Source organism: Palaemon carinicauda, chromosome 32 (genome assembly GCF_036898095.1).
Source record: "Palaemon carinicauda isolate YSFRI2023 chromosome 32, ASM3689809v2, whole genome shotgun sequence".
NCBI lineage: Eukaryota > Metazoa > Arthropoda > Malacostraca > Decapoda > Palaemonidae > Palaemon > Palaemon carinicauda.
Genome location: NC_090756.1, coordinates 15,893,730 through 15,919,495, shown reverse-complemented (window position 1 = coordinate 15,919,495; position 25,766 = coordinate 15,893,730). Strand labels below are relative to the sequence as shown.

The following is a 25,766-nucleotide window of genomic DNA, read 5'->3' as shown; positions in this document are numbered from 1 at the left end:
TTTACATTTCTCCCTCGAGAACCAACAACCTGTATCTCATGATTTTTTCGCCCTAGCAGCGAACAAAAAGTTTGGGATCTCGAAGGACGAGGTCGACATCCTTGTAGAGTACAAGTCAAGTTCAACCAGGAGTCAATGTGAATCATCTTGGAAGAAATGGGTATCCCTTGTGAAAATAAGGGGACCAACAGAAATTTCAACACATTTCTGTCTCTCCTCCTTCATTTACTTACTTGAACATGGCCTGACTTCCACTACAATAACTGCGTGTAAATCGGCCCTAACTAGACCTCTTCTATACGCCTTTGAGGTGGACCTCACAAGCGAAACCTTCTACAAGGTGCCAAAGTATGCACTAGACCCAAGCCGGCAACCCCTCCAAAGCTCATTACATGGTCGTTGGTCAAAGTCTTGCACTATGCTTTGAACCTAAACAATGAGGATTGTACTCTAAAGGAACTAACACAGAAAGTCAATTTTCTGTTCGCAATAGCCTCAGGGGCTAGAGTTAGTAAAATATTGGCCCTATCAGGGATGTAGGCCATATTCAGTTCCTAACCAGGAGGACTGAACCCTTTTCCTGATCCAGCCTTTCTGGGCGAGAACGAGCTACCCACCAAGAAGTGGGGTCCTTGGTGAATCTGCCCACTGAAGGAAGATCTCTCTCTATGCCCATTAGTGTCTCTTAAGGTCTATCTTCGTAGAACTTCAGACTTCAAGGAAGGACAGCTCTTCCGAGGCGAAACCTCAGGATCAAAATCTATCCCTAAAATAACTGAGAGCAATGCTCACCTACTTATTCGCAGAGCGGATCCTGACAGCTCACCGGCAGGTCACGATCCAAAGAAAATTGCTTCTTCACGGAACTTCTTCCAACACAGGGGCTTTGGTAGACTCCGCTCATACACTGGGTGGAGATCAACCAGGTCTTTTACAGACACTATACGAAGCAAGTACATGAAATAAAACATGTTGTAGTGGCGGCGGGTAGTGTTATAAAACCCGTTGTCTAGCGCTGCAATGAACAGTGAACTGCTTTGGGACTTTCCAGTGCATCGGGTGCATGAGTACATTTACCCTCAAGTGCAAACCACAACGATGATTAACACACTGTTCCATATAGGTGCATATCTGACCGATAACACCAGTGCTGAGTGAACGTTGCGTCACGGTGTTCATGCATTTCTAAAATCTGTACAAATCAGTCAGATTTGGTTTCACATCTCCATTGAGTGGCATCATTTCGATGAAATTACATATTTTTTCGACAAGAGAAAATATGGACCCTGATGTGTTTTCAATGCCGGATCAGATTCATACCTGATTGTAACTACATTTGATAATCTAGTTACAAGGTAAAATACTAAACGTATTTGCGTCTTACTGCTGCTATCTCAGTTACAGACAAATAAAGCATACTAGAGTTAATTAAACCCTAGAAGGGCCCAACTTGAAATCAGAGTACAGATTTTCAAGGTATGAGAAGGGTAATCTCTAAGTATTACAGTCCATCCCTATGGAGATACAAACTTTGAATCCTTATAGTCGAAGTCGACATTTTCCCTGCAGGGGGCAGGAAGCCCTAAGCTAGTTCCAAATATTTCGGTATTCTTAAACTCCTCTTTCAAATTCATTACCTGACTTATGTATAGAAGCAGCTTTCTGCTCTGATTTAGCAACTTATCCACTCTTACATACATATTGATCTAACTGTCCTAGTTTTTGGCATAAAGATAAATAAAGGCTTGGATTTTGGTACAGCAGTGCTCCTCCCACTAAACAATGCAAAGGGATCAGTTGATGTCTCGACACTCGACTTGATCAGCGATCCAACACTTCGGTAACTTCTTCCTCGGCAGGTGTTATGTCTGATAGTTCAGCAATGGGCAAATGAGAAGCGAACATTAATAGCACATGTCAGTATGTTCTTTAGCACAAACTGCTTCTCTCTCTCCTAGAAAAGAGAGAGAGAGAGAGAGAGAGAGAGAGAGAGAGAGAGAGAGAGAGAGAGAGAGAGACCTTCCATCTCAACTGTCAGTGAGCGTGTTCAGCTCTAACAAAAGTTTTGAATGTTGAGGATTCTTGCCACTATCTGAGGGCTCTCTAGCCTTACTTCTCCTACTGAGCACAATTATCTGTGAACACCCATATAGAGTATACAGACTGCTCTGTAGTGTTGCTTCTTCATGCTATGGGCAACCCTCAGCACTCACAGGCATCATTCAACCCTCACTCAAAATAGGTGGGGGTCCTGGTACCAGAGAGAGAAATGATAGGAGTCATGCGTAAGCAATTTGTATCAATTTGACTTTCGGGACTTCTTTGATAACGTCATCAACTTCTTGTAAAATGTTTCAGCAATAAATCTACTGGAGATGAAGAAGGGGAGAAGGCAGAACTCAAGTTTGTCTTCTGGAGTCATGCAGGCTGACAATGACACTCCTGTGGGGAAAGAAATCACAAAGTACATCCAGAGGAAACGTACTTGGTATTTTACAGGATTAGCAGACACTGAAGGAAAGGAAAAAACTTGCGCCCCTTCAATTTACACTCAACGATGGTAGAACTCTTCTTGTAACAGAGCACCAGCCTTGTTTCAGGAAAACCACCTTCCTTAGGATGTCGTTGTCGTAAGGCCACACACACAGGGGATAGCAGAGAAACAGACATGAAGCACGACAGGAACAAGCCTATTGTATAACAGAAAGTAGCACAGAAAACTGTCCAAAAAAGGGATTTTGACGAAGGAAAAATCTATTTCTGGGCGAGGAACCTGTGCCACCCAGTGAAATGCTCCTTATACCACCATTTCAGAGGTATAAATATACCAGAAAAAAAAGTTGCATGAAATGCTAGGAATATATCCAGCTCGCTCACCCCTAAAGAGTGTCGGTATTAAAACTGGGGCGAGTGATACCACTACCAGAGATCCCTTTCCAATTAGACTTTTCCCTCCTCAAAATACCCCGTTACTACGAGGTGTCGTTCACTACAGCTACTGCCCAGGAAGCAATGCATATCCTCGGCTTCTTCCATCAATTTCCCTTGACACGACTGTCTGCCTGAACAGTTATTCTACCTGAAAGAAAAAAAAAATGAAGATGCCAAGAAGTACGTTTGTACCATCCGGAAACCCTAAGTTGAAGGCTTCTCTGCCCGTCGGGTGGGTGGGGCTTGACCCGCACCCCCCGGGCAACTGCGGTTGCCTCATTAAAAGTGATAGTTTGCATTCATGTAGGAACAACTACAGTATAAGTAAAATCATAAACAACATCCAATAAAACACAAAACTCGAAGATTCACTCTATACAATATATACCAATGATTCTAAATCTCCAAAAGGTGCAGGACTTGCAGTTATATCCCATAAAAGTGCCAATTTTCCTTCATTAATCATTCTTCTGTTTTTACAGCAATGTGATGACAATATTTCTTTTCATAAATTATATGCAATGGTCAAAAATGTTAAAATATATTGGATCACTGCTCATTTAGGACTTATCTGAGGCCTTTGTCCTGCAGTGAACTAGAAATGGCTGCATTGGTTATTGTAAAGGAAATGAAGAGGGTAATGAGGCTCTCAGAAGTGTGCCTACCATAACCAGTCCAGTTGGACACAGGAATTCCTGGTTCACCTCACTGAATAAGTACACCCTGTCCCACCTTAACCCTTTTACCCCCGGGGTATTTGGAAATTTCCAACCCTTAACCCCCAAGGGGTTATTTTTTTCCCTGCACATTTTGCAGTAAATGTTTTTTAAATTGCTCTAACAGCCTTAATTTTTGTCATAGAGAGGTCAGGTTGGTCTCAATCTCTTGGAAAATGCCTTTTTTTTTTTCAAAAAATTATCAAATATGAAAAATGTTATTTTTATTAGTAAAATAAATTTTTGAATATACTTACCCGATAATCATGTAGCTGTCAACTCCGTTGCCCGACAGAATTCTATGGAGGGATACGCCAGCTATCACAATACTAGAAGGGGGTGTATTTACCAGCGCCACCTGTGGCCAGGTACTCAAGTACTTCTTGTTGACACCTCCTCAATTATTCCTCGGTCCACTGGTTCTCTATGGGGAGGAAGGGAGGGTCGATTAAATCATGATTATCGGGTAAGTATATTCAAAAATTTATTTTACTAATAAAAATAACATTTTTCAATATTAAACTTACCCGATAATCATGTAGCTGATTCACACCCAGGGGGGTGGGTGAAAAACCAGTGTACAAGACTAAAGGATAGCTAAGTATCCCGTATTTCATATAATCAGTTATCCACAATAACAATGAAATAATAAGTACCTGGTAAGGAAGTCGACTTGAACCGTTACTCTGCCTTTAATAAGATCGTCTTCCTTACTGAGCGCAGCGTTCCTCTTGGGAGGCTGAATCAACTCAAAGGTGCTAAAGTATACAGGGCTGCAACCCATACTAAAGGACCTCATCACAACCTTTAACCTCGGCGCTTCTCAAGAAAGAATTGACCACCCGCCAAATCAACAAGGATGTGGAAGGCTTCTTAGCCGACCGTACAACCCATAAAAAGTATTCAAGAGAAAGGTTAAAAGGTTATGGGATTATGGGAATGTAGTGGCTGAGCCCTCGCCTACTACTGCATTCGTTGCTACGAATGGTCCCAGGGTGTAGCAGTACTCGTAAAGAGACTGGACATCTTTGAGATAGAATGATGCGAACACTGACTTGCTTCTCCAATAGGTTGCATCCATAACACTCTGCAGAGAATGGTTCTGTTTGAAGGTCACTGAAGTAGCCACAGCTCCCACTTCATGTGTCCTTACCTTCAGCAAAGCAAGGTCTTCTTCCTTCAGATGAGAATGTGTTTCTCTAATCAGAAGCCTGAATAGTAAGAAACTGAGTTCTTAGAACTTAGAAAAGAAGGTTTCTTGATAGCACACTATAAGGCTTCTGATTGTCCTTGTAAAGGTTAAGACCTTTTTAGATAGTACCTAAGAGCTCTAACTGGGCAAAGTACTCTCTTCAGATCATTCCCCACCAAGTTGGACAGGCTTGGGATCTCGAACGACTTAGGCCAAGGACGTGAAGGAAGTTCGTTTAGCAAAAACCGAGCTGCAAGGAACATGTAGCCGTTTCAGATGTGAAAACAATGATCCTGCTGAAGGCGTGGATCTCACTTACTCTTTTAGCTGTTGTCAAGTACACGAGGAAAAGAGTTTTTAATGTGAGGTCCTAAAAAGAGGCTGATTAGAGAGGTTCAAATCTTGATGACATAAGGAACCTTAGGACCACGTCTAGATTCCAGCCTGGAGTGGACAACCGACGTTCCTTTGAGGTCTCAAAAGACCTAGGGAGGTCCTGTAGATCTTTGTTGGTGGAAAGATCCAAGCCTCTGTGGCGGAAAACCGCTGCCAACATACTTCTGTAACCCTTGATCGTAGGAGCTGAAAGGGATCTTACTTTCCTTAGATATAACAGGAAGTCAGCAATCTGGGTTACGGTACTGGTTGAGGAAACTGCATTGGTCTTGTACCAGCTACGGAAGACTTCCCCTTGAGACTGATAGATTCTGAGAGTGGATGTTCTCCTTGCTTTGGCAATCGCTCTGGCTGCCTCCTTCGAAAAGCCCCTAGCTCTTGAGAGTCTTTCGAAAGTCTGAAGGCAGTCAGACGAAGAGCGTGGAGGATTGGGTGTACCTTCTTTACGTGAGGTAGACTTAGAAGGTTCACTCCTAGAGGAAGAGTCCTGGGAATGTCGACCAGCCATTGCAGTACCTCTAAGAACCATTCTCTCGCGGACCAGAGCGGAGCCAACCAACATCAGCCGTGTCCCTTTGTGAGAGGAGAACTTCTGAAGTACCCTGTTGACAATCTTGAACGGCGGGAATGCATACAGGTCGAGATGGAACCAATCCAGCAGAAAAGCATCCACGTGAACTGCTGCTGGGTCTGGAATCGGAGAACAATACAACAGGAGTCTCTAGGTTATCGAGGTAGTGAACAGATCTATGGTTGGCTGACCCCACAGGGCCCAAAGTCTGTTGCAAACATTCTTGAGAAGGGTCCACTCTGTGGGGATGACCTGACCCTTCCGTCTGAGGTGATCTGCCATGACATTCATACCGCCTTGAATGAACCTCGTTACCAGTTAGCTTTCGATCTTAAGACCAGATGAGTAGGTCCCTTGCGATCTAGAACAACTTCCACGAAAGAGTCCCTCCCTGCTTGAAGATGTAAGCCAGGGCTGTGGTGTTGTCAGAGTCCACCTCCACCACTTTGTTAAGCTGGAGGGACTTGAAGTTTATCAAGGCCAGAATAACCGCCAACAACTTCTTGCAAATGATGTGAAGTGTCCTTTGCTCCTGATTCCATGTTCCCGAGCATTCTTGTCCGTCCAAAGTCGCACCCCAGCCCGTGTCTGATGCGTCCGAGAGGAGACGGCGGTCGTGTTTCTGAACAGCCAAAGGTAGACTTCCTTGAGAAGAAAGCTGTTCTTACACCACGCGAGAGAAGACCTCCTCTCTTCGGAAACAGGAACTGAGACCGTCTCTAGCGTCATGTCCTTTATCCAGTGAGCAGCTAGATGATACTGAAGGGGGGGGAGGTGGAGTCTCCCTAACACGATGAACAGGGCCAGCGATGAAAGTGTCCCTGTTAGACTCATCCACTACCTGACTGAGCATCGGTTCCTTCTCAGCATGCTCTGGATGCATTCTAGGGCTTGGAAGATCCTTGGGGCCGACGGAAAAGTCCGAAAAGCTCGACTCTGAAGATCCATACCCAAGGAGACAATGGTCTGGGATGGAACGAGCTGAGACTCCTCAAAATTGACCAGGAGGCCCAGTTCCTTGGTCAGATCCATAGTCCATTTGAAAATCTCCAGACAGCGACGACTTGTGGGAGCTCTAAAAAGCCAGTCGTCTGACGGAGCCGGACACAAGATCATGATACTGCTGCACAGTCTGTGAACTGTCAATCATGGGCAAGCGAGGAAGTACAGTGACAACCCGAATCTGTCTAGACTGTCTGGGTCGTACAGACAACTCCTTATCGGGTTGCTGAGGTTGCCGCACTGCGTCACAACAAGTCACTTCTGTTGGTTGTTGAACGTCTTCCCCGTGACACATTGACTCCGTAAACAAAAAATCCTCTAACAAGGACTAAGCTTGGACTGCATGTCATGCAACACAGCTCAAGGTCTATGGGAGCAGGTGTGGTAACAGACGGGATTAGCGACTGAAGTGGAACCATTACCTTCCCTGGAAGCATGTTATGCTTAAATAAAAGTCCATAAGAGGTTATGCAGCTAAAGGCTCCCTCCAAATGACAGAGTCCTCAAGGGAATATCAGAAGGAGGGAGAAAAGAACTTTCTCATCTACAGGGACCATATCCTAGAAAAGCAAAGTTCTCTCAGTGAGGGTTCACTGGTGCAAAAGCAGCAGACTAGAAGGCAACGTTATGAAACTGCTTGACAGTCTAGTGAGTTGGCAACAACCAAAGAAGTGTGACTGAGAAGCATGCGGTAAGGTATGCAGAGCATGTTGTATGCAGAGTATGCTGTATGCAGAGCATGCTGTATGAAGAGCATGTTGTATGCAGAGCATGCTGAATGCAGAGCATGCTGAATGCAGAGCATGTTGTATGCAGAGCATGCTGAAAGCAGAGCATGCTGAATGCAGAGCATGTTGTATGCAGAGCATGCTGTATGCAGAGCATGCTGTATGCAGAGCATGTAGTAAGCAGAGCCTGCTGTAAGGAAAGCAGAGCGTGTGCATGGCGTTTAACATTTCTCAGAAATTCCATGACCAGTGCTAGAGTGCTTTATGCATGCTTGCATGGGGTTTTAATATCAACATAATATTTACCTTACATTCATAACTCATGATTCAGATTTTTGCCATATTTTGCGATCTTGTTAAAAATATATTGCAAGGAATACAAATATATTTTTATAAGTAATACAAATAACCTCCATTATCATATGGTTTGAAAATGGAGGTAAGGTATGCTGAACAGCAGAGTCAGAACGAGCTGGAACAACAATAGTTGTGGTTTCCTCTTCAAGACTCTGTTGAGGGAACACCTGAGGCTCAGTCTGCAAAGGCTGAATAAAAGACAAGCAGAAGGAAGGCGCATGGGTGGAGGAGGCTGACTCCTAGCATGAGTGGTTGAACCCAAGGGTTGCGCTTGCTGAGCGGTTGGCGGAAGCGGAGTAGCAAGTTCCAGTTCCTGTGGTGTGAGCGGAGTGCGATGAGGAAGAGGCTGCGCAGAACAAGGTAAATGTCTCGCAAGCTGAGGCTCCTGAGGCGCAAGGCTAAGGTGTTGTGGAGCTTGCCTTGTGGAGGGTTGAGCTCGCTGCAGCGAGAGCTGAGGAGACTGACTCATGGACGGGAGAGGTTGTTGTACCTCAACCGATTGTTGCATCACTGGTGGAGCAGCAAGTGGAGGCGGAGGAAGAGAGGTATAATCCTCCTGATCCCATTGTAAAGGTTGCCTTAAGGAAGGCGGAGGCTGAACACCACTGGGAACAGCAAACTCAGCACGTGGCTCAACATCGTACGCCTGGCAGGTGGTACTGCGATCAGGCGGAGCGAGCATAGGCGGAGGGAGTGTAGGCGGAGGCGGAGGCGCAACACTCTCAGCCCGACACTCACGCAACAAGTCCGAAAGCTGTGCTTGCATGGACTGTAGTAGAGTCCACAACATCGTACGCCTGGCAGGTGGTACTGCGATCAGGCGGAGCGAGCGTAGGCGGAGGGAGTGTAGGCGGAGGCGGAGGCGCAACACTCTCAGCCCGACACTCACGCATCAAGTCCGAAAGCTGTGCTTGCATGGACTGTAGTAGAGTCCACTTGGGGTCGGCAGAAACTACAGTAGGCTGAGGTAAAGCCTTAACAGTCGAGCTCTGTTGTGGCAGAACCTTACTCCTCTTAGGCGGAGTGCATAACAACTAATGACTGAGGAGAGTCAGAGCTAACCCAAGGACTGCATCCAGGTTGTTGAACTCTAACTTCGTACGTCTGGCATAGGTCTGGACTTAACGTTTAAGAGGTCTTGAGACCTGAGACCAGCGTTTTCTCCCCTAAATTTCTTCTGCAGACGAGCAAAATAAGGGCTCAATCGTCTGCGGGTGGGAGTGACGGTCTCGGTAAGACACGCCCACAACCACCGAGGATACTTCTGTGCGCCGATCAAGGCCTGCTGAACCCTTCTGCCCTTCGACATTGCTTCTCCCCTGGGCTTGGGAGCTTGCAAGAGGTCCCGGACTGGGAGGACGACTGGCGCGCACAGAAGTACCCTCACGCACAACACTGAACTTTGCGCTAATCACTTATCACTTTGATTTTCTGTTTGCACTTAATTTACTGAACTCGAAACTTTAAGTGGTTTGTACCTGAAACACGCAATTCTATCCTTTCTCAAAAGTTAGTAATTGCGAAAACAGAATTACAATGTAACAGAAAAATCTAATGAAAGATAAATAATTCAGTGGCTGGAAAGAGACTAAACACTAGATCACTCTAGAAACGTTTACCTTCTTCCCCTAAAGAGACTAGGGAGAAGAGCAAAAACGATAAACACGTTACTCGTACGCCTGGCAGGCTTGAATGAAACGTTTATCCTCTTTCTCCCTCCGTCTCTATCTCTCTCTCTCTCTCTCTCTCTCTCTCTCTCTTGACTTAGAACCTGAGAGAAGAGCCCAATCATATATATCGTAAAAACATATTATTGTTAAAGGAAAAAACTGAAATATTTCCCAAAATGAAAAGTTCCTTTATTAGGATCAAAACCATTAAGTTAAGAAAGAATGAACAAAACGCTAGACACGGTTACTCTTACTGCAACGTGAAACCGTGAACATTCTATCTCTATCGTAACGATAGAGTGCAAGTTGAACGTTCTGAACGTCAACAACTGCAGAGACAAAAAAAAACGTTAGTTCAACTTTGAAAACAGTACGAGACTATCAAAGAAATTCTTTCAAACTCTGTGGCGGAAATAGCATAATATGTTAACAGGTAAAACCGAAATGACGGGCTCAATGTTAATTAACTTCGGTACCAAGAAAAGACCGCCTACTATTAGGAAGGTCGAATATAAACAAATAAAAATTAATTTTAATAAGTTTATAATAAAAGGAAGTTAATCGAAGAGGCCTATAAGAGGCGGAGAGATATAAAATAAATCTCTAACTTCTGTTAAGCAAAATTAAGAAAGAGAGTCTATACTCTCTTAGACACCAACACTTCCGTCTAAGGGAAGGGTCGGCCATTGAAAGGTGAACGAGAGAGATACTCTCTTCGTCACCATAATTAATCAAATTAATTCCAAAAGCTAACTAAGCTAATATAGAAGTTTCCAGTAAAGCGACAGCCGAAATCAAAGAGAAATACTTCACCAAAGTCGTGAAAATACTCCAAGAACATAAGCGTATCCCAGAACGTCTTGCCGGAAGCACGACAGAGGAATAATTGAGGAGGTGTCAACAAGAAGTACTTGAGTACCTGGCCACAGGTGGCGCTGGTAAATACACCCCCTTCTAGTATTGTGATAGCTGGCGTATCCCTCCATAGAATTCTGTCGGGCAACGGAGTTGACAGCTACATGATTATCGGGTAAGTTTAATATTGAAAAAAAAAATTTTATAGCATTTTTTTGCAAGGACGTACCGGTATGTCCATGGGGGTAAAAGGATGGGTTTTGTGAAACGTACCAGTACGACTTTGGGAGTAAAAGGGTTAACTGTGTGGCCAAGTTCTTGTGTCGAGTCCCACCCACCGCCTCTGCCATCTATACCTACACCATCTGTTTGGTTACTTGCCACATTCTAAGGGTGTGACAGGACAGGAATAACTGGGTCCCACTGTACATATTCCGATTAGCAATTTTGTACAATTTCTAAGCCATTATCACTGATAAATATCAAAATATAAGGAATCATGAATTGGACTAAGAAATCAAAACAAATCACGTAAGACTACAATTCATTATGCTCCAGGATATATCTAATTAACGGTCCACATAACTCAACACCTATTTGTACAAAAAGTAACTCTACCAAAGAAACACCTTTTACGCGAATGTCCAAAAATTTAGTCGACAGTGGATATCAAGCTTTGGAAAAAACCTAATTGAAAACATTTTAATAAAATCTCCACATATCTTTATTACGATAAATCTTTTGGGTCACCCCTGGAAGTGCTAGGTAAAGCTGTTGTTTACCAAAGAAATACTGTACATCAAATTGAACTGGATCTACTAACAGATATAATGCATATCTATAAATACGTTACAGTAGTTAAAATGGTTATGCAATTTGTATCAGGTTATTTTACAACCCATCTTGTGTCTAAAAGCTATAAGATAATAAAATGTCTGGGGAAAAATATATTCATAGGGCATTTTCTAAAGACTTTATTATAATTCATTAGGGAAGGTCCTCAACTTACAAGCTGAATTGGTTTCAAAAAGCGGCTTAAATTGAATTTTGTTAAATTCAGGCCTAAAATAGGCCTAACCTGAATCCCACGCTTATGATTTCCAGCAGTAAATGTTAACAAATAGTTGGGTTTCAAATGAAATAGATGTCAGGTTATTACAAATGTCACTTTGCTTTTTGTATTAAATGATACAATATTGTTTTATTACAGTACCTCTTTATCTTATCTTTATTAATTTTCAGTTGGAAGTTGAGAACCTTCTGTTTATAATATGTGAATGTGTATAAAAATAATTTTATTCCAATATACAAAGAAACAATAATAATAAGAATAGGACATATTAATGCTAGATGATTAATGCTAAATCTAGTGAAATTAGGGGTTTTCATCTTGAGAATCATAACTAAAGTTTTTTCATAAAATAGTTTGAAAATTTTAGAACACTTTTTTTTTCTTTTTTATAACAAATGTGGTCGTTAAGAACCCACCCAACATTTTTTTTTTCATGTTGAGATCCAAAAGAAAACAACTGGAAGTTACGTTCAAACCCTGCCTTTGAATCAAAACGACTCCCCACTTGCAATGTTTACATTCATTTACTTCTTGGAGGGATAAAGACAATGAATGTTAGACCAATGCATTTCTAAAGCAAAAAAAGATACAGTATACTTTGACCTTTGGCACAGTACTACGAGGTGTACACATATTTGTGGCTATTTTGGTATTGCTGTCCTATCACTTGTGATGCGTACGTCTGGCAAATATAGGATCTGGACAATTGCTTCATTCTTGACCTAACTATATGCAGTCATAAAACTACTGCTAATAGAATCCTTAGCAGTATGAAAAGTCATCTCATTTTCTTGCTCTACATCCCCCAAAGCGACCTCAGGTTCGCCGACATTTACAAGACCAGCGATGTCTTGATCTGTATTCTTCTGCGTCTGTTCTGAGACTGTTCTAGTTGGTTTCGTCATAAACAGGCTTTCATAATTCGAGCTCTGTTCCAGAACTGAATTCATCAGGGTGCAATTTTGTTCAGAGTTTTCCGAGCTTTGATGGCTATCTTCACTTACTTCTATGGTGGAATCTTGCAATCTAGAATTACTGTCTACATTTTCCGGAGCTTCAGAGGATTCATCCAAGGTTTTTGTAAGATTTTCTCTGCTACGGTTGAAAGAGTTCAAGCTTCCCTGATGTTCACAAACAGGTTCTGCAGAAGACATTTTGTTTAGCTTTCGTTTCAAATTTTCCACAACAGATTCTAGTCTTGATATGAGACTCCGTAGTTCTTTCTCTTCATCAACACCTTTGGGAAGGTTGTCTATTCTGGTATACTCTGAAGCACAATCCCCGGTATACCTGCCAAAGTTGAGTGGGTGATAATTAAAATTATCAACGACTGTTTTCTTCGAGTTCACCGTTATTTCGAACGACTTACAAGAAGCGCCTGGGATCTGCAAAAACTTTTCTCTGTCAAAGTTTCTCACATTCTCTTTTAAAATATCTAAATTAATAACAGCCTCAGAATCCTCACTGGTATCCAATTCTTCTGAATTTACTCCCTGTATCTTCAAGGGATGAAAAGGAGCCCAGTCAGGCATGGGACACACTCGACCATTGATGACCATACAATCGGGTGGGACCACGTTTCTCGTATCATATTCGTTTCCTATGGGGACATGCTGAGAAACAGACTCATTGGAGGTGCCTAAACTATCTTTGACACTTTTTTCATTTGAACGATGAAGCCTTAAATTTCTAGGAGAATCATCATCTCTCTTTCTGGAAGTCCTGTCACCTCCATGAGAATTCATTGATGATTTATCATTCTTTCTTTGTAGACATCTGTTCTTTTCTGTACGTAATGTCCTCTTTTTACTACCGACAAAACTTTCTCTTTTGGCTTTGGAGTTTTTGCTGTCGCCTTTCCTAATGGGCACTTGCTGGGAAATAGAATCAATGCAAGTGCCAAAACTATCTTCGTCACTTGTTTCTACGGAACGACAAGGCCTCAAATTTCTGGGAGAATCTTTTTCTCCCATTCCAGAAGTACTGTCACCTCCATGTACATTTATCGATGCCTCATCACTCTTGCTTTGTACACGTCTATGCTTTCTTGAAAGCATTGTCCGCTTTTTACTACCGACATACCTTGCTTTCTTTATTGTGGAACTTTTGGTGTCACATTTCACATTTAAGTCAAGTTTGCTCTTTTTATCTGGCCATTCCACTCCGTTAATGTAAACAAAGTTTCGCCTGATGACAACCCGAGGAAGTTTTATCTCTTCTTTGCTTATATCCGAAAAACTAACTCCAACACTAGTCTTCGATCTACTTAATCCTGATGATGAACTTCCACTGCAGGACTTAGTGACTCTGGGGGAGGGAGGAGAGTTTGTGGGCCCTCCCTTCATGTTCTTAGTGCAAAGAAAATCTGGAGTAGAAGAACTTTCTGAAAGACTTGTCTTCGTCGCATTGCTGTCATCGATGGTAATCAAAGAAGGCAGTCTCTTCAGCGTCAAAGATCGAACGACCTCCTCGATAGACTCTCTCGTGAACTTTGCCTTTCCGTCGACGCTACGTAAACTTTTGATGAGCACGCTATGGGCTCCCACTCCATGTATCAAGAGGTGGGAGCAGTGATCTTGATCCATAGCAAGCTGCAATTGAATATAATATGAGTAGTGTTTCATATACATTGTCAATCTTAACAACTAAATGATTGAATTCTGTTAAATGGATAATATCTCACAAGGAAGACTGACTAAAATGTAGTCACAATGCAAACAGTTTGAAACTTTAAAAGGGGGAAAAATAGAAATCGCCTAGTCACACATTCTACTTACGACTTAATTCATTCCATCATTCCTTGTGATTTTATTTGTCATGAAATAGTTCATTTTAATCTAATTTTTGATAACTGTAAACTTTGAATGATGCAGCGGACTAGAATTAAATTTCTTTGTAAATACTTGAATAAAGCTTAAATACATTTTCTTATTCCTTTTGCACAAGGAAAGAGTTACAGAATTTCCTTTATCATTATCACTATCTTTAAAAGTCAAGTTGCAATCGTAGCTGCAAAACAGAATGGTACGTACTCAGGGCTGCAATAAGGAAAGCATTGATGTACGTAAAAAAAATTAGGAAATGAAGAAGATAAAAGTTTTAAAAATAATAAAACAAAATAGATGAACTAAGAATTGACACGGATGTGAACCTGCTAAAAATAATAAATTTGTAAGTAATTTGTATTTTTCCTAGTACACAAACCTGGAGCTATTTATAGGGGTATACTTTCGGCGTAGCTGAAAGACGAGCCATGATAATTTTTGTGAGGGATAACTACCCCATCCGCTAGTTAGCGGGTGGGGGGTGGGGTAGACTGGCTACCCCGCTCACTCAAACCTCTCGGCTGAGTAGCCGCTTTGCTTTATGGCAGGACTTCTCAGGGAACAGGGTGGCGGGCCAATTTGTATAAATAGCTCCAGGTTTTTACACTAGGAAAAATACAAATTATTTACAAATTTGTTTTCTGGGCTCCAACCCGTGCCGCCCAGTGAAATGCTCCTTTAACATCATTTCTAAGGTAAAATACTGCTATAAATTTACCAGAGAAAAATTGTATAGGAATGCTAGGTTGAACCCAGCTCGCTCACCTTAATAAGGTGTCGGTATACTACTGGGGCGTGAATTAATCACAACCAGAGGCCTCGCACCATTTAGATATCTCCTGTCAATATCCCCCGAACAGCGAGGTGCCGTTCAACATCCTACTACTACTAGCAATCCCACGCCAGTGACGTCACTCCTTTCATAGCACGCAGCTTGCTAGCCGTATTTTGCCTTGTGTGTGAATTTCGCTGGTTTTTTTCTGGATTTACCTCAAGATGTCGGACTCCACTGTCACTCCATCTAAGTTAAGTACCAGATCTATGAGTTTTGAGATTTTGGAGGGGGCCTTGCCCCTTTATGTTTATATTATTCAGCTTTATTATTCACGACCTTGCGTGGGTCTCTCATGGCACTCGGCTCCCTCCTCTCTCTCTCTCTCGTTCGTTCTTAACGATTTTCAATAGTCCTCTATACTGATTGTTTCTCGTTATGAACCTTATGGATAGCCACGGTTCACACACCGTATTAATTTTATATTGTCCTGTTTTTATGATAAGTTATTACATATACGCGTGCGTATTTTCGGTTGGTTGGCATGCCTGATCACCTTCGGCGTTCTATTCCACATATTATTACTTAGATTATTTACGTTCGCACGCCACGGATTTGCTTATCATTTTAACGTCATTCGTTTGCTTGCATTAGCTCGAGGGGCTTTCATGAGTCAGATATTACATATTAGTTTTCATTTGTTAGCACTTCACTGACTCTATGTTATGTTGGTACTGTAGCCCTGCCTACTCCCAGCGCCGTCAGGCTTGATTTTCTCCTGTCTCATGTTCGCTCCCTCGTTTGTTTTAAGATTGATGTATAGCTAATTTTATTATTATTATCATCCAACATGCCTTCCTATCTTATTTTACCATGTGTTATGTTTATTATAGTGTTATTAGTCTTTCCGCGTGATCATATCAATCGTGGGTCTGGCAGGTTGGTATACCTGCTATCGCCCCACACCTAGCCTCCTCCCGCCGATACCCCACCCCAGGGTTCCCTCCCTCTCTTTCTCCTGATTGAGTTTGAGTCACTTTATAGTGCTATGTACCCGTTGATCTGTGAGGCATACTATTATTACACATTACGTATTTTACTTACTCTTTCCACTACTCTACCCGGTCGTAGTCGTTTTCTTTCCGTCGCTCGTTTGGCCAACGATCGGCGGGAAGTTTTCGGCTCGGTCCGTGGTACCAAGTTATGTTATTTTATTTATTTTATTAAGTTTTGTATGTGCTACTCCCTCACGGTCCCGCACGTCACAGACCCATTTAAGATCCCTTCCCCCTCTCTAGTGTCACGCACCTCATATAGATATATATATATATATATATATAATATGTTTAAAGACTTTCATTACGGGATCCCCGGAAGTAGCTTTTATTCATTACCATCCAGTCGAGTTGTTTAGTTGAGCCCAGAGCCAACGTTATGCATTATTTCTTGGATTACCTTTATATTTTAGTCACATATATCTATTATATACGATCCTAGTTCTCGACCTTGCCTACCATCTTTGATATGATCACGATTACGGTCTGACTTAATTTAATTTACTAATTTTACAATCAAATAGATCTGATATTTTGATTTTTTAAAACCCCGGGGTCCCCTATTTTGCCTTCATTCAATATTTAAGGCATTTATATATGAATAGTTTTTATCATGTATTTGATATATGACTTATTTAGCACCCCGGGCCCCCCGGGGTCCCCTATTTGCCTTCATTCAATATATTCAAGGCATTTATATGAATAGTTTTATCATGTGTTGGATATATATATATATATATATATATATATATATATATATATATATATATATATATATATATATATATATATATATATATATATAAATTGCAGCACCCGGGCCCCCGTGCCCTTCTTTTGCTTCCATTCAAGATAATTATAGCTATATATATTAAAATTAATTCATCATGATATCAACTTTATAATATTTAAGCACCGGGGCCTCCGGCCCCTAATTGCTTTTCTTCAAGATACTCAGGTATCTTTTATCTTACAGACTGTCCGTTGTGCGATGACGGCATGTGCCGCTGTTCTCCACCAACCCAGCGGCCATGATGTGTGTCGTTCACACGCTCACTGCTCTCTTCAAGTGGATGACCTAGATGTTTGGCATCCGGACAATTGTGTAGTCTGCTACAAATTGACCTCCACTCTAACATCTGACTCGGTGAGTGCATTTACATTAATACAGACTTGTGGGGAGTTATAATTTATTTTAATGTCCTCTTTTAATCATTCTATTATTTTAAGGCCACAGTCCTCTGGACTTCCCGCATGCCTTTTACGTGCCTACAAAGTCCTTGGACTTCCCCACTTTTTCTTTGGCACTTTTATTCCTCGCTAATAGTCTGTTCTCTTTCAAAGCACCCAGCTTGAAAAGGACACAGCCCGAGCTACCCTCAAGATCTGGATTGGCGGGTTCGCCCGCAACGTGAAGGCCAAACAGCCTTATATCCTTTCTGAGGAATGGTGTTCCTGCCTCTACCCCAATGCTAAAACATCGGTTGCGGTCCCCAAAGAGCTGTCGGACCCGATCATCGAGAGCATTGAATCTCTTCTTCTGGCCCCGGACCAAGGGGAGACGGGCGGCACCCTAACTGAGGACGTCGCTACCCTCAACCTCGATGTGGAACCCATGGCTCTGGATGATCCCGACGCAGGTAGGGACGTAGGTGAGTCAGGTGGTTCCCGGGCTAAGATTCCTCTCCCTAGCCCGGCTTTCTCTTCTACTTCCGAACACTCTTCTTTTCAAGATTTTCCGGGAACAACCGGGACTGATCTCAGCTCCCGGCCTGTTCCCCCCAAAGTGAAGGCTCATCGTAAGCCTTTATATAAGACTCACAAGTCTTCCCAAGACCACAAGCCTTCGAGATCATCATCCTTGAAGGCTAAATCCTCCTCCACCAGAGTCTCTCAAGACCCAATTGCTGTGCCCTCAACCTCTCAAGGAGTAGTCTCCGTTCCGGCACCTGTTCCCCCCCAGGTGGGATCATTTAACACTAGAACGGCCACTGATGGTTAACCCCCTAGAACGACCAAGCGGTCAAAATGACCGCACATGAATTTCCATTGCAGTTATGCTATTATTTCTTAATTCATAATTATTAATTTATTTTTGGTAACTTATGATTTTTCTACGATAATGGAAAACTGTTCATGAAATAAACAAGCTGTTTCTATTTAAACCAATGCCATTGAAGGGTATATTTATTTTTGTTCAATAGAAAAACTCAATATTAAAGAATGAAATTAATAAAGATTACAATTACTATAATAACTAAAATGGCTGCTAAAATTGAAAGCGAATGTGAAACAAATATTAACATGGATACAGAAAATACAGGTAGGTCCTATGCACAATATTCACATAAACCCTATTACACATACAACATAGAAATCACATACATACACACACAAACATATATATATATATATATATATATATATATATATATATATAAACACATATTTATGCATACATATGTATATATATATAAATATATATATATATATATATATATATATATATATATATATATATATAAAAAAACACATATTTATGCATATATATGTATATATATAAATATATATATATATATATATATATATATATATATATATATATATATATATATATATATTTATGCATATATATATGTATATATATATATATATATATATATATATTTATGCATATATATATGTATATATATATATATATATGTGTGTGTGTGTGTATATATATATATATATATATATATATATATATATATATATATATATACATATATATATGCATAAATATATATATATATATATATATATATATATATATATATATATATATATATTTTATATATATACATATATATGCATAAATATGTGTTTTTATATATATATATATATATATATATATATATATATGTACATATTTATATATATATATATATATATATACATATATATATATATATGTATATATGTATATATATATATATATATATATATATGTATATATATACATATATATATATATATATGTATATATATATATATATATATATATATATGCACACACACACACACATATATATATATATATATATATATATATATATATATATATATATATGCACACACACACACACTCACATATATATATATATATATATATATATATATATATATATATATATATATATACATATATATATATATATATATATATATGTGTGTGTGTGTGTGTGTGTGTACGTGTGTGTGCTTGTATATATTTCACTACAATCATTACAATGTATGATTTACTGATTAAATTTTATACAAATCTGTCCCAAACTTCTGAAATCATAGCAAATGTCAGTTTCCATTCGAATGGATCGTGATGATCGAATGTCAGATGTTAGGAATTTCATAATTTCCTTGAAACGTGCTCTTGACATTGTTTCTTGGAAAAAGGGAGGCCCCATTTTACTGACCAAATGTTTTCAACAGACTTTCTTTCTGCAAGAACTCCTCTGGCATAAATAATGCCTATAGTTTGCATAAATCTCTTCAAATGATATGTTCCAATTCTCATTATTCAATTTCATTCTCGCTTCAGTTTCTGTACACTTTGTATGTGTTTGATAATGAAGTCATCTATCAATAATCTGAAAGTGTTCAGAACTTGTCCAGTAAAAACTGGATGTTTGGCAAGGGATGTTGGTCCCGGTATTTCTCGTATTATGTTTTGGGTGGTAATTCTCCCGGCATTGACAAGATCCTGTTCAATAACTTCCCACCATGTTCCATCCTCGCCAGTCAGAATAGTAATAGAAGTTGTTTGCACATCCATAGTATATTCTCTGTTTGAAAGAGCAACAGTGCTTTGCAACTGTTCGTTTTCAATATCACTGTCGACATGATAATCATCAGATTCAGATGAACTTTCTTGATTGGGGATATATTCGCTTTCTTCATCTTCATATATTGGATCTCCTTCAGACTCAGATTCAGATAGTGTCGACAAATATGACACAATTTCATCATTCGATAGAGAGCGTTTGTATGACATGTTTACCATTTAGTACTTCAGGGGAAACTGACTAAAACGATAACACGCCGCCAGATTTACAGGCACCGGGAATACACGCTGAAAAACGTTTTGACTGGCGCGCCACCATAATTACCATTGTATTGCTGGCTAGCGGTCAAAATGACCGTTCGGTCGTTCTAGGTATTACCTAATATATCTCAAATGATTATAGCATATTTTGATTTGCACTTATTATCAATGTATATCATGAAAAGTTAGGAAAAGTCAATGAGTATCAAGTTTGTTGGGGAAAGACTATAATAGCTCTATGCATCGGAAAATCAAAATGCGGTCAAAATGACCGCTTGGTCGTTCCAGTGTTATCGTGGAGGATTTTTCTGAGAAACTGTTTGCTCGTTTTGAGTCGATGCTATCGTCTCATACGCAGCAATCGCAAGAGAGGATAGCTTCTGTGGAGAGCCTAGTACAAGGCCACTTGAGCTCGGGGCTACCACCACCACAACAGCCATACCCCATCCCCGACGCCTCCAAGCTTCCTCCTTTCAATAAGAATAACCCTTGGAGGTTAGCATTGCATGCCCCCTTCTCGGAGGGTATGCTGTCAATCGAGGGTTTCGGTACCCGGCCTCTTACGGATTATGAATCCTACCCGCCGGGTCTTGAATTCCCCTTCCCCGGCTACGCTCGCCTCACGGAAGAGGCTCTGATCCGCTTAGATAAGGTCCCCAAGGAAACTGTTATTTTTCCTAAGGAATAGGCACAGTCTGTCTTGGTCCGAGTGTTCAATGAGGGGGACTGCTTGAACACAATGCTTACGGCTTACAAAAGTTCGTATACTATGTTTGTGGCCGACGACCAGACCCCTACACCATGTGCGACCAAGATCTTAGAGCCGTTCTTCCAGGCTATCAAAGATGAGAAGCCTTTACCCCAACTCAGGGAGACCGACTTAACCTCCCTTCTCTTTCCGGGAGACAGTGAATGTTGGCGGAATGCCCCAGCTACCTTTTCAGTAGGTAAGTTGAGCCCGGACTGTGCCTCGACGCAGTTCAGCGAACGGCTTCCCAGACTCCCGGAGTCTCTTATTAAATTAGAATTTGATTCTAGGTGCAGATTCTGCAGGTCTCTCAATTCGGTTGCCCTTTCAGAATTGACCGTCGCCACTTACAACGAGGAGGACCTCCTTAAGGTCCTCACTAAATCATTACTGCAAAACTTCATGGCTGACGCCTATGATTTTGCAAACGCCAAGACCAGTTGTCGACGACACGTCCTCTCTGAAGCCACCATTAGGCACGAACCCAATAGGCTCATAAAGCTCCAGTCTGGGGCCCGGATCTTTTCCCGGAGGATTTGGTTAACTCGGTCCTTAGCGAGACAGCTAGGGCCAACCAAAACCTCAAGGTTAGATGGGGCCTCGTTCAAAAGAGGAAATATGAGCCTACTGGTACCCCAATCCAAGGTAGGAAGAGATTGAGGCCTTTCCAATCTTCCCAATTCAAGGTTCAACCGGTCTCAGTCCAACTGGCTCCTCAAGGTCCCCAGCCTTCTACATCAAAGGGCCAACAGCAAGAACAATACGTCCTGGTCCCTCAGTCTCAGATCGCCTCGACTTCCTTCTCCCCCCGCCTTTAACCCCACTTATGAGGCTCAGGGCTCTTTCCGTGGCTACCAGCGTCACAGGGGTTCCAGGGGTGCCTTTCGTGCGCGAGGTAGCGGAAGGGGTTACCACCGATGCAAGTCTTCCCGTGGAAGCAGAGGTGGCAAATCATCCTCCACCCATTGAGAAGCCGCAGGTAGGAGGGAGACTGTACATGTTTCGAGACTGATGGAAGTTCAGCGATTGGGCTTCCAGCATTATCTCCAAAGGACTAGGGTGGAGCTGGATACAGGGACCGCCTCCACCGAACAGCTTTTACCAACTGCCAACAGAAGAACTACGTTCCTTCACGAAAGATCTGCTACAAAAGAATGTGATCCAAAGAATACGTCGCTTAAGATTTCAAGGACGCTTGTTCAGCGTGCCAAAGAAAGGCTCAGACAAACGAAAGGTAATCCTGGACCTGTCTCGTTTAAATTCCTTCATTCGTTGCAACAAATTCCATATGCTTACCGTCTCGCAGGTGCGGACCTTACTTCCCTATGGGGCCGTCACCACCTCCATCGATCTTACCGGCCTACTATCACGTTCCAATAGCAAGGCATTTTCGTCCTTTTCTGGGCTTCAAGCTAAGCAAACAAGCCTATGCATTCAAAGTGATGCCGTTCGGGCTCAACATAGCACCCAGAATCTTCACCAAACTAGCAGAGACAGTAATTCAAGAGCTTCGAACTCAGGGGATACAGGTAGTGGCCTATCTAGACGATTGGCTAATCTGGTCAGACAATGCCCAGAATTGCCGCATAGCACCGAACAAAGTCCTCACTTTCCTTCAACAACTGGGATTCCAAGTCAACTTCGAGAAATCCCGCCTGGTCCCGGAGGCCAAGTTTCAATGGCTGGGACTACAATGGGACCTATGCCTCCCCAAAGCCAAAAGGAAGGAGATTGCGATGAATACGAGACAATTTCTCAGGGAGAAGTTGACCTCCAGAAGGAACCAAGAGAGGATCCTTGGTTCCTTACAGTTCGCCTCCGTGACAGACATCGTCCTAAGGTCCAAACTCAAGGACATAAACAGAGTATGGCGCTCCAGAGCAACCGCAAAACGCCGAGACAGACGTGCTCGCCTTCCTCCAATCCTGAGAAAGTCTCAAGCCTTGGACAAAGATCATGAATCTCTCCAAGTCGGTTCCCTTACAACATCCGGTCCCGGGACTCATCGTTCACACAGACGCCTCCTTAACAGGGTGGGGAGGTTACTCCCAACACAAGAAAGTCCAAGGGTTATGGTCACCGGTCTTCCAACAAATGCACATCAACGTCCTAGAGGCCATGGCAGTCTTCCTCACTTTAAAATGTCTCAATCCAGCCAGGAATCTCCATATTAGACTGGTTCTCGACAGTGCAGTCATAGTTCACTGCCTTAGCAGAGGAGGCTCCAGATCAGCCCAAATAAACCACGTCATGTTGCAGATTTTCTCCATGGCGGCAATGCACAAGTGGCACCTGTCAGCAGTCCATCTAGCAGGAGTCCGGAATGTGGTAACGGACTCCCTTTCCCGGACGACTCCGCTAGAGTCGGAATGGTCACTACACAATTGATCTTTCCAGTGGATACTATCTCAAGTCCCGGGTCTCCTGGTGGATCTGTTTGCGACGGAATCCAATCGCAAACTGGATTGTTACGTAGCCCCCAACCTGGACCCTCAGGCTTATGCCACGGACTCCATGATTCTAGATTGGAATACCTGGAAGACGATTTATCTGTTTTCTCCGGTGAATCTCCTGCTGAAAGTTCTGCACAAACTCAGATCCTTCAAAGGTCAAGTGGCTCTCGTAGCCCCCAACTGGCTCAAGAGCAATTGGTTCCCCTTGTTGCTAGAACTAGGTCTCCGCCCCCGCCGGATTCCCAATCCGGAGCTAACACAGACAGTACAACCTCGCAATGTGTTTGCTTCCTCAAGGATTCTGAATGCCCTAACTTTATGGACTTCATGAAGTTCACAGCCCAACGAGGTGCAAACATCGATCCTTTGAATACTATTTTCCTGGAATTCGACAAAAGGGAATCTACTCTCCGTCAATATGACTCAGCTATCAAGAAATTAGCTAAGTTTAAGTTGAGAAAATGACAATGAACCTAACTGTGACATTCTTCAGAACTCTCTTCGAATCAGGCCTGGCAGCCAATAACATTACTACAATCAAGTCAGCTTTAAAAATGATCTTCCATATTGGTTTTGACATTGATTTAACAGATTCATATTTCTCATCCATTCCGAGAGCTTGTGCCAGACTAAAACCTTCCACTCGCCCTAGCGCAGTTTCCTGGTTTTTGAACGATTTTCTTAAGCTAGCCTCTGACACCCCAAATGAATCCTGTAACTATATGGCATCATTAAGAAAGTTACTTTTCCTTTTGAGCCTCGCCTCTGGCTCCAGAATCTCAGAATTGTCAGCCTTATCTAGAGACCCAGGTCATACAGAGTTTCTCTCTTCAGGTGAGGTCCTTCTCTCCCCTAACAAAGTGTTCCTGGCTAAAAATGAGGACCCCCAAAACAGGTGGTCCCGCTGGAAGATTGTTTCACTTCCTAGGGATCCATCCCTGTGTCCAGTTACCACCCTGAAATCCTACTTAGGTAGAACTTCCACTACAACCACAGGGCCCTTATTTATTAGAGAACACAGAGGAACTATTACCCTTAAGGGAATCAGGCAACAAATTCTTTATTTTATTAAACAAGCTAATCCTGAATCATTCCCACATGTCCATGATATTCGAGCTCTGGCTACCTCAATTAATTTTTTCCACCACATGAAATTTGATGAGCTCTCAAAATATACGGGTTGGAAGTCCCCTAAAGTTTTCAAGCGCCACTACCTAAAACCTTTAGAAGCTCTTAGATTTGCCACAGTAGCTGCAGGGAATATAGTTCCTCCCGAAGGTACCGAGTCCTAATCACAACGTCTTACTCTGTCCTCTTTCCCTCCTGCCTGACTTACCTGTTGTTCCTACCTGTTTTGTTTACCATGATGTATTATTTTATTATTCAATTAATCAATTTCACGAATTGTTTTGATTTCACTTGTTCTTGAAATCCCCGAGCTGATCTTCTTTTGTTATGTTAATTATTTATATCTATGATTGAATGCTTTACTTTGCATTTTGATTACCAAGCTGTATCATCATTATTCATACCTGTTGACTTTTACCTACGGGTTTCATTTTGATTATGTATCATGTCTAATTATTACTGTCATTTACATGTTGATCTATTTTACGGGTTTCCACATCCCTCCTTTTTTATATTAAAACTCATCAGCTATGTTAATTTTGTGTTATTCCCTTCAGGTAGTTAGCCATATTGGGTCGCCATTCTCTGGTACGATTTCACTGGGCGGCACGGGTCGGAGCCCAGAAAAGGGATTTTGACGTCGGAAAAATCTATTTCTGGGCGAGAAATCCGTGCCGCCCAGTGAACCCACCCGTCCCTCCCTAATTGGGCCCCAATCTGGGGAGCTATAAGGAGTGACGTCACTGGCGTGGGATTGCTAGTAGTAGTAGGATGTTGAACGGCACCTCGCTGTTCGGGGATATTGACAGGAGATATCTAAATGGTGCGAGGCCTCTGGTTGTGATTAATTCACGCCCCAGTAGTATATCGACACCTTATTAAGGTGTGCGAGCTGGGTTCAACCTAGCATTCCTATACAATTTTTCTCTGGTAAATTTATAGCAATTTTTTACCTTAGAAATGATGTTAAAGGAGCATTTCACTGGGCGGCACGGGTCTCTCGCCCAGAAATAGATTTTTCCTACGTCAAAATCCCTTATTTGTTCCGGCATAGATACAAACCCTCCACTATTTATAGGGGTGACTTACTCTTAGGAGGGAGGAAGGCCTCACCAACTGGCCTTGGTCATGATCTATTTCGATCTGTGATCGATAGTAGAAGGGAACCTACCACGCTAAAATCAAGTGCCGATATGAGTTAATGAACTGAT

At 41.9% G+C, this 25,766-nt stretch overlaps 1 protein-coding gene across 1 annotated transcript in view; it reads right to left on the bottom strand.

Moving 5' to 3' along the window:
* Positions 1-11,396: 11,396 nt before the first annotated feature.
* LOC137625278 (uncharacterized) overlaps positions 11,397-25,766 on the bottom strand; it is an 82,736-nt gene continuing 68,366 nt past the window's right edge. Inside the window, exon 5 of the mRNA XM_068356078.1 lies at positions 11,397-14,081. Coding sequence (XP_068212179.1) covers positions 12,213-14,081 — 1,869 coding nt within the window. The 3' untranslated portion in view covers positions 11,397-12,212. The remainder of the gene's footprint in view (positions 14,082-25,766) is intronic.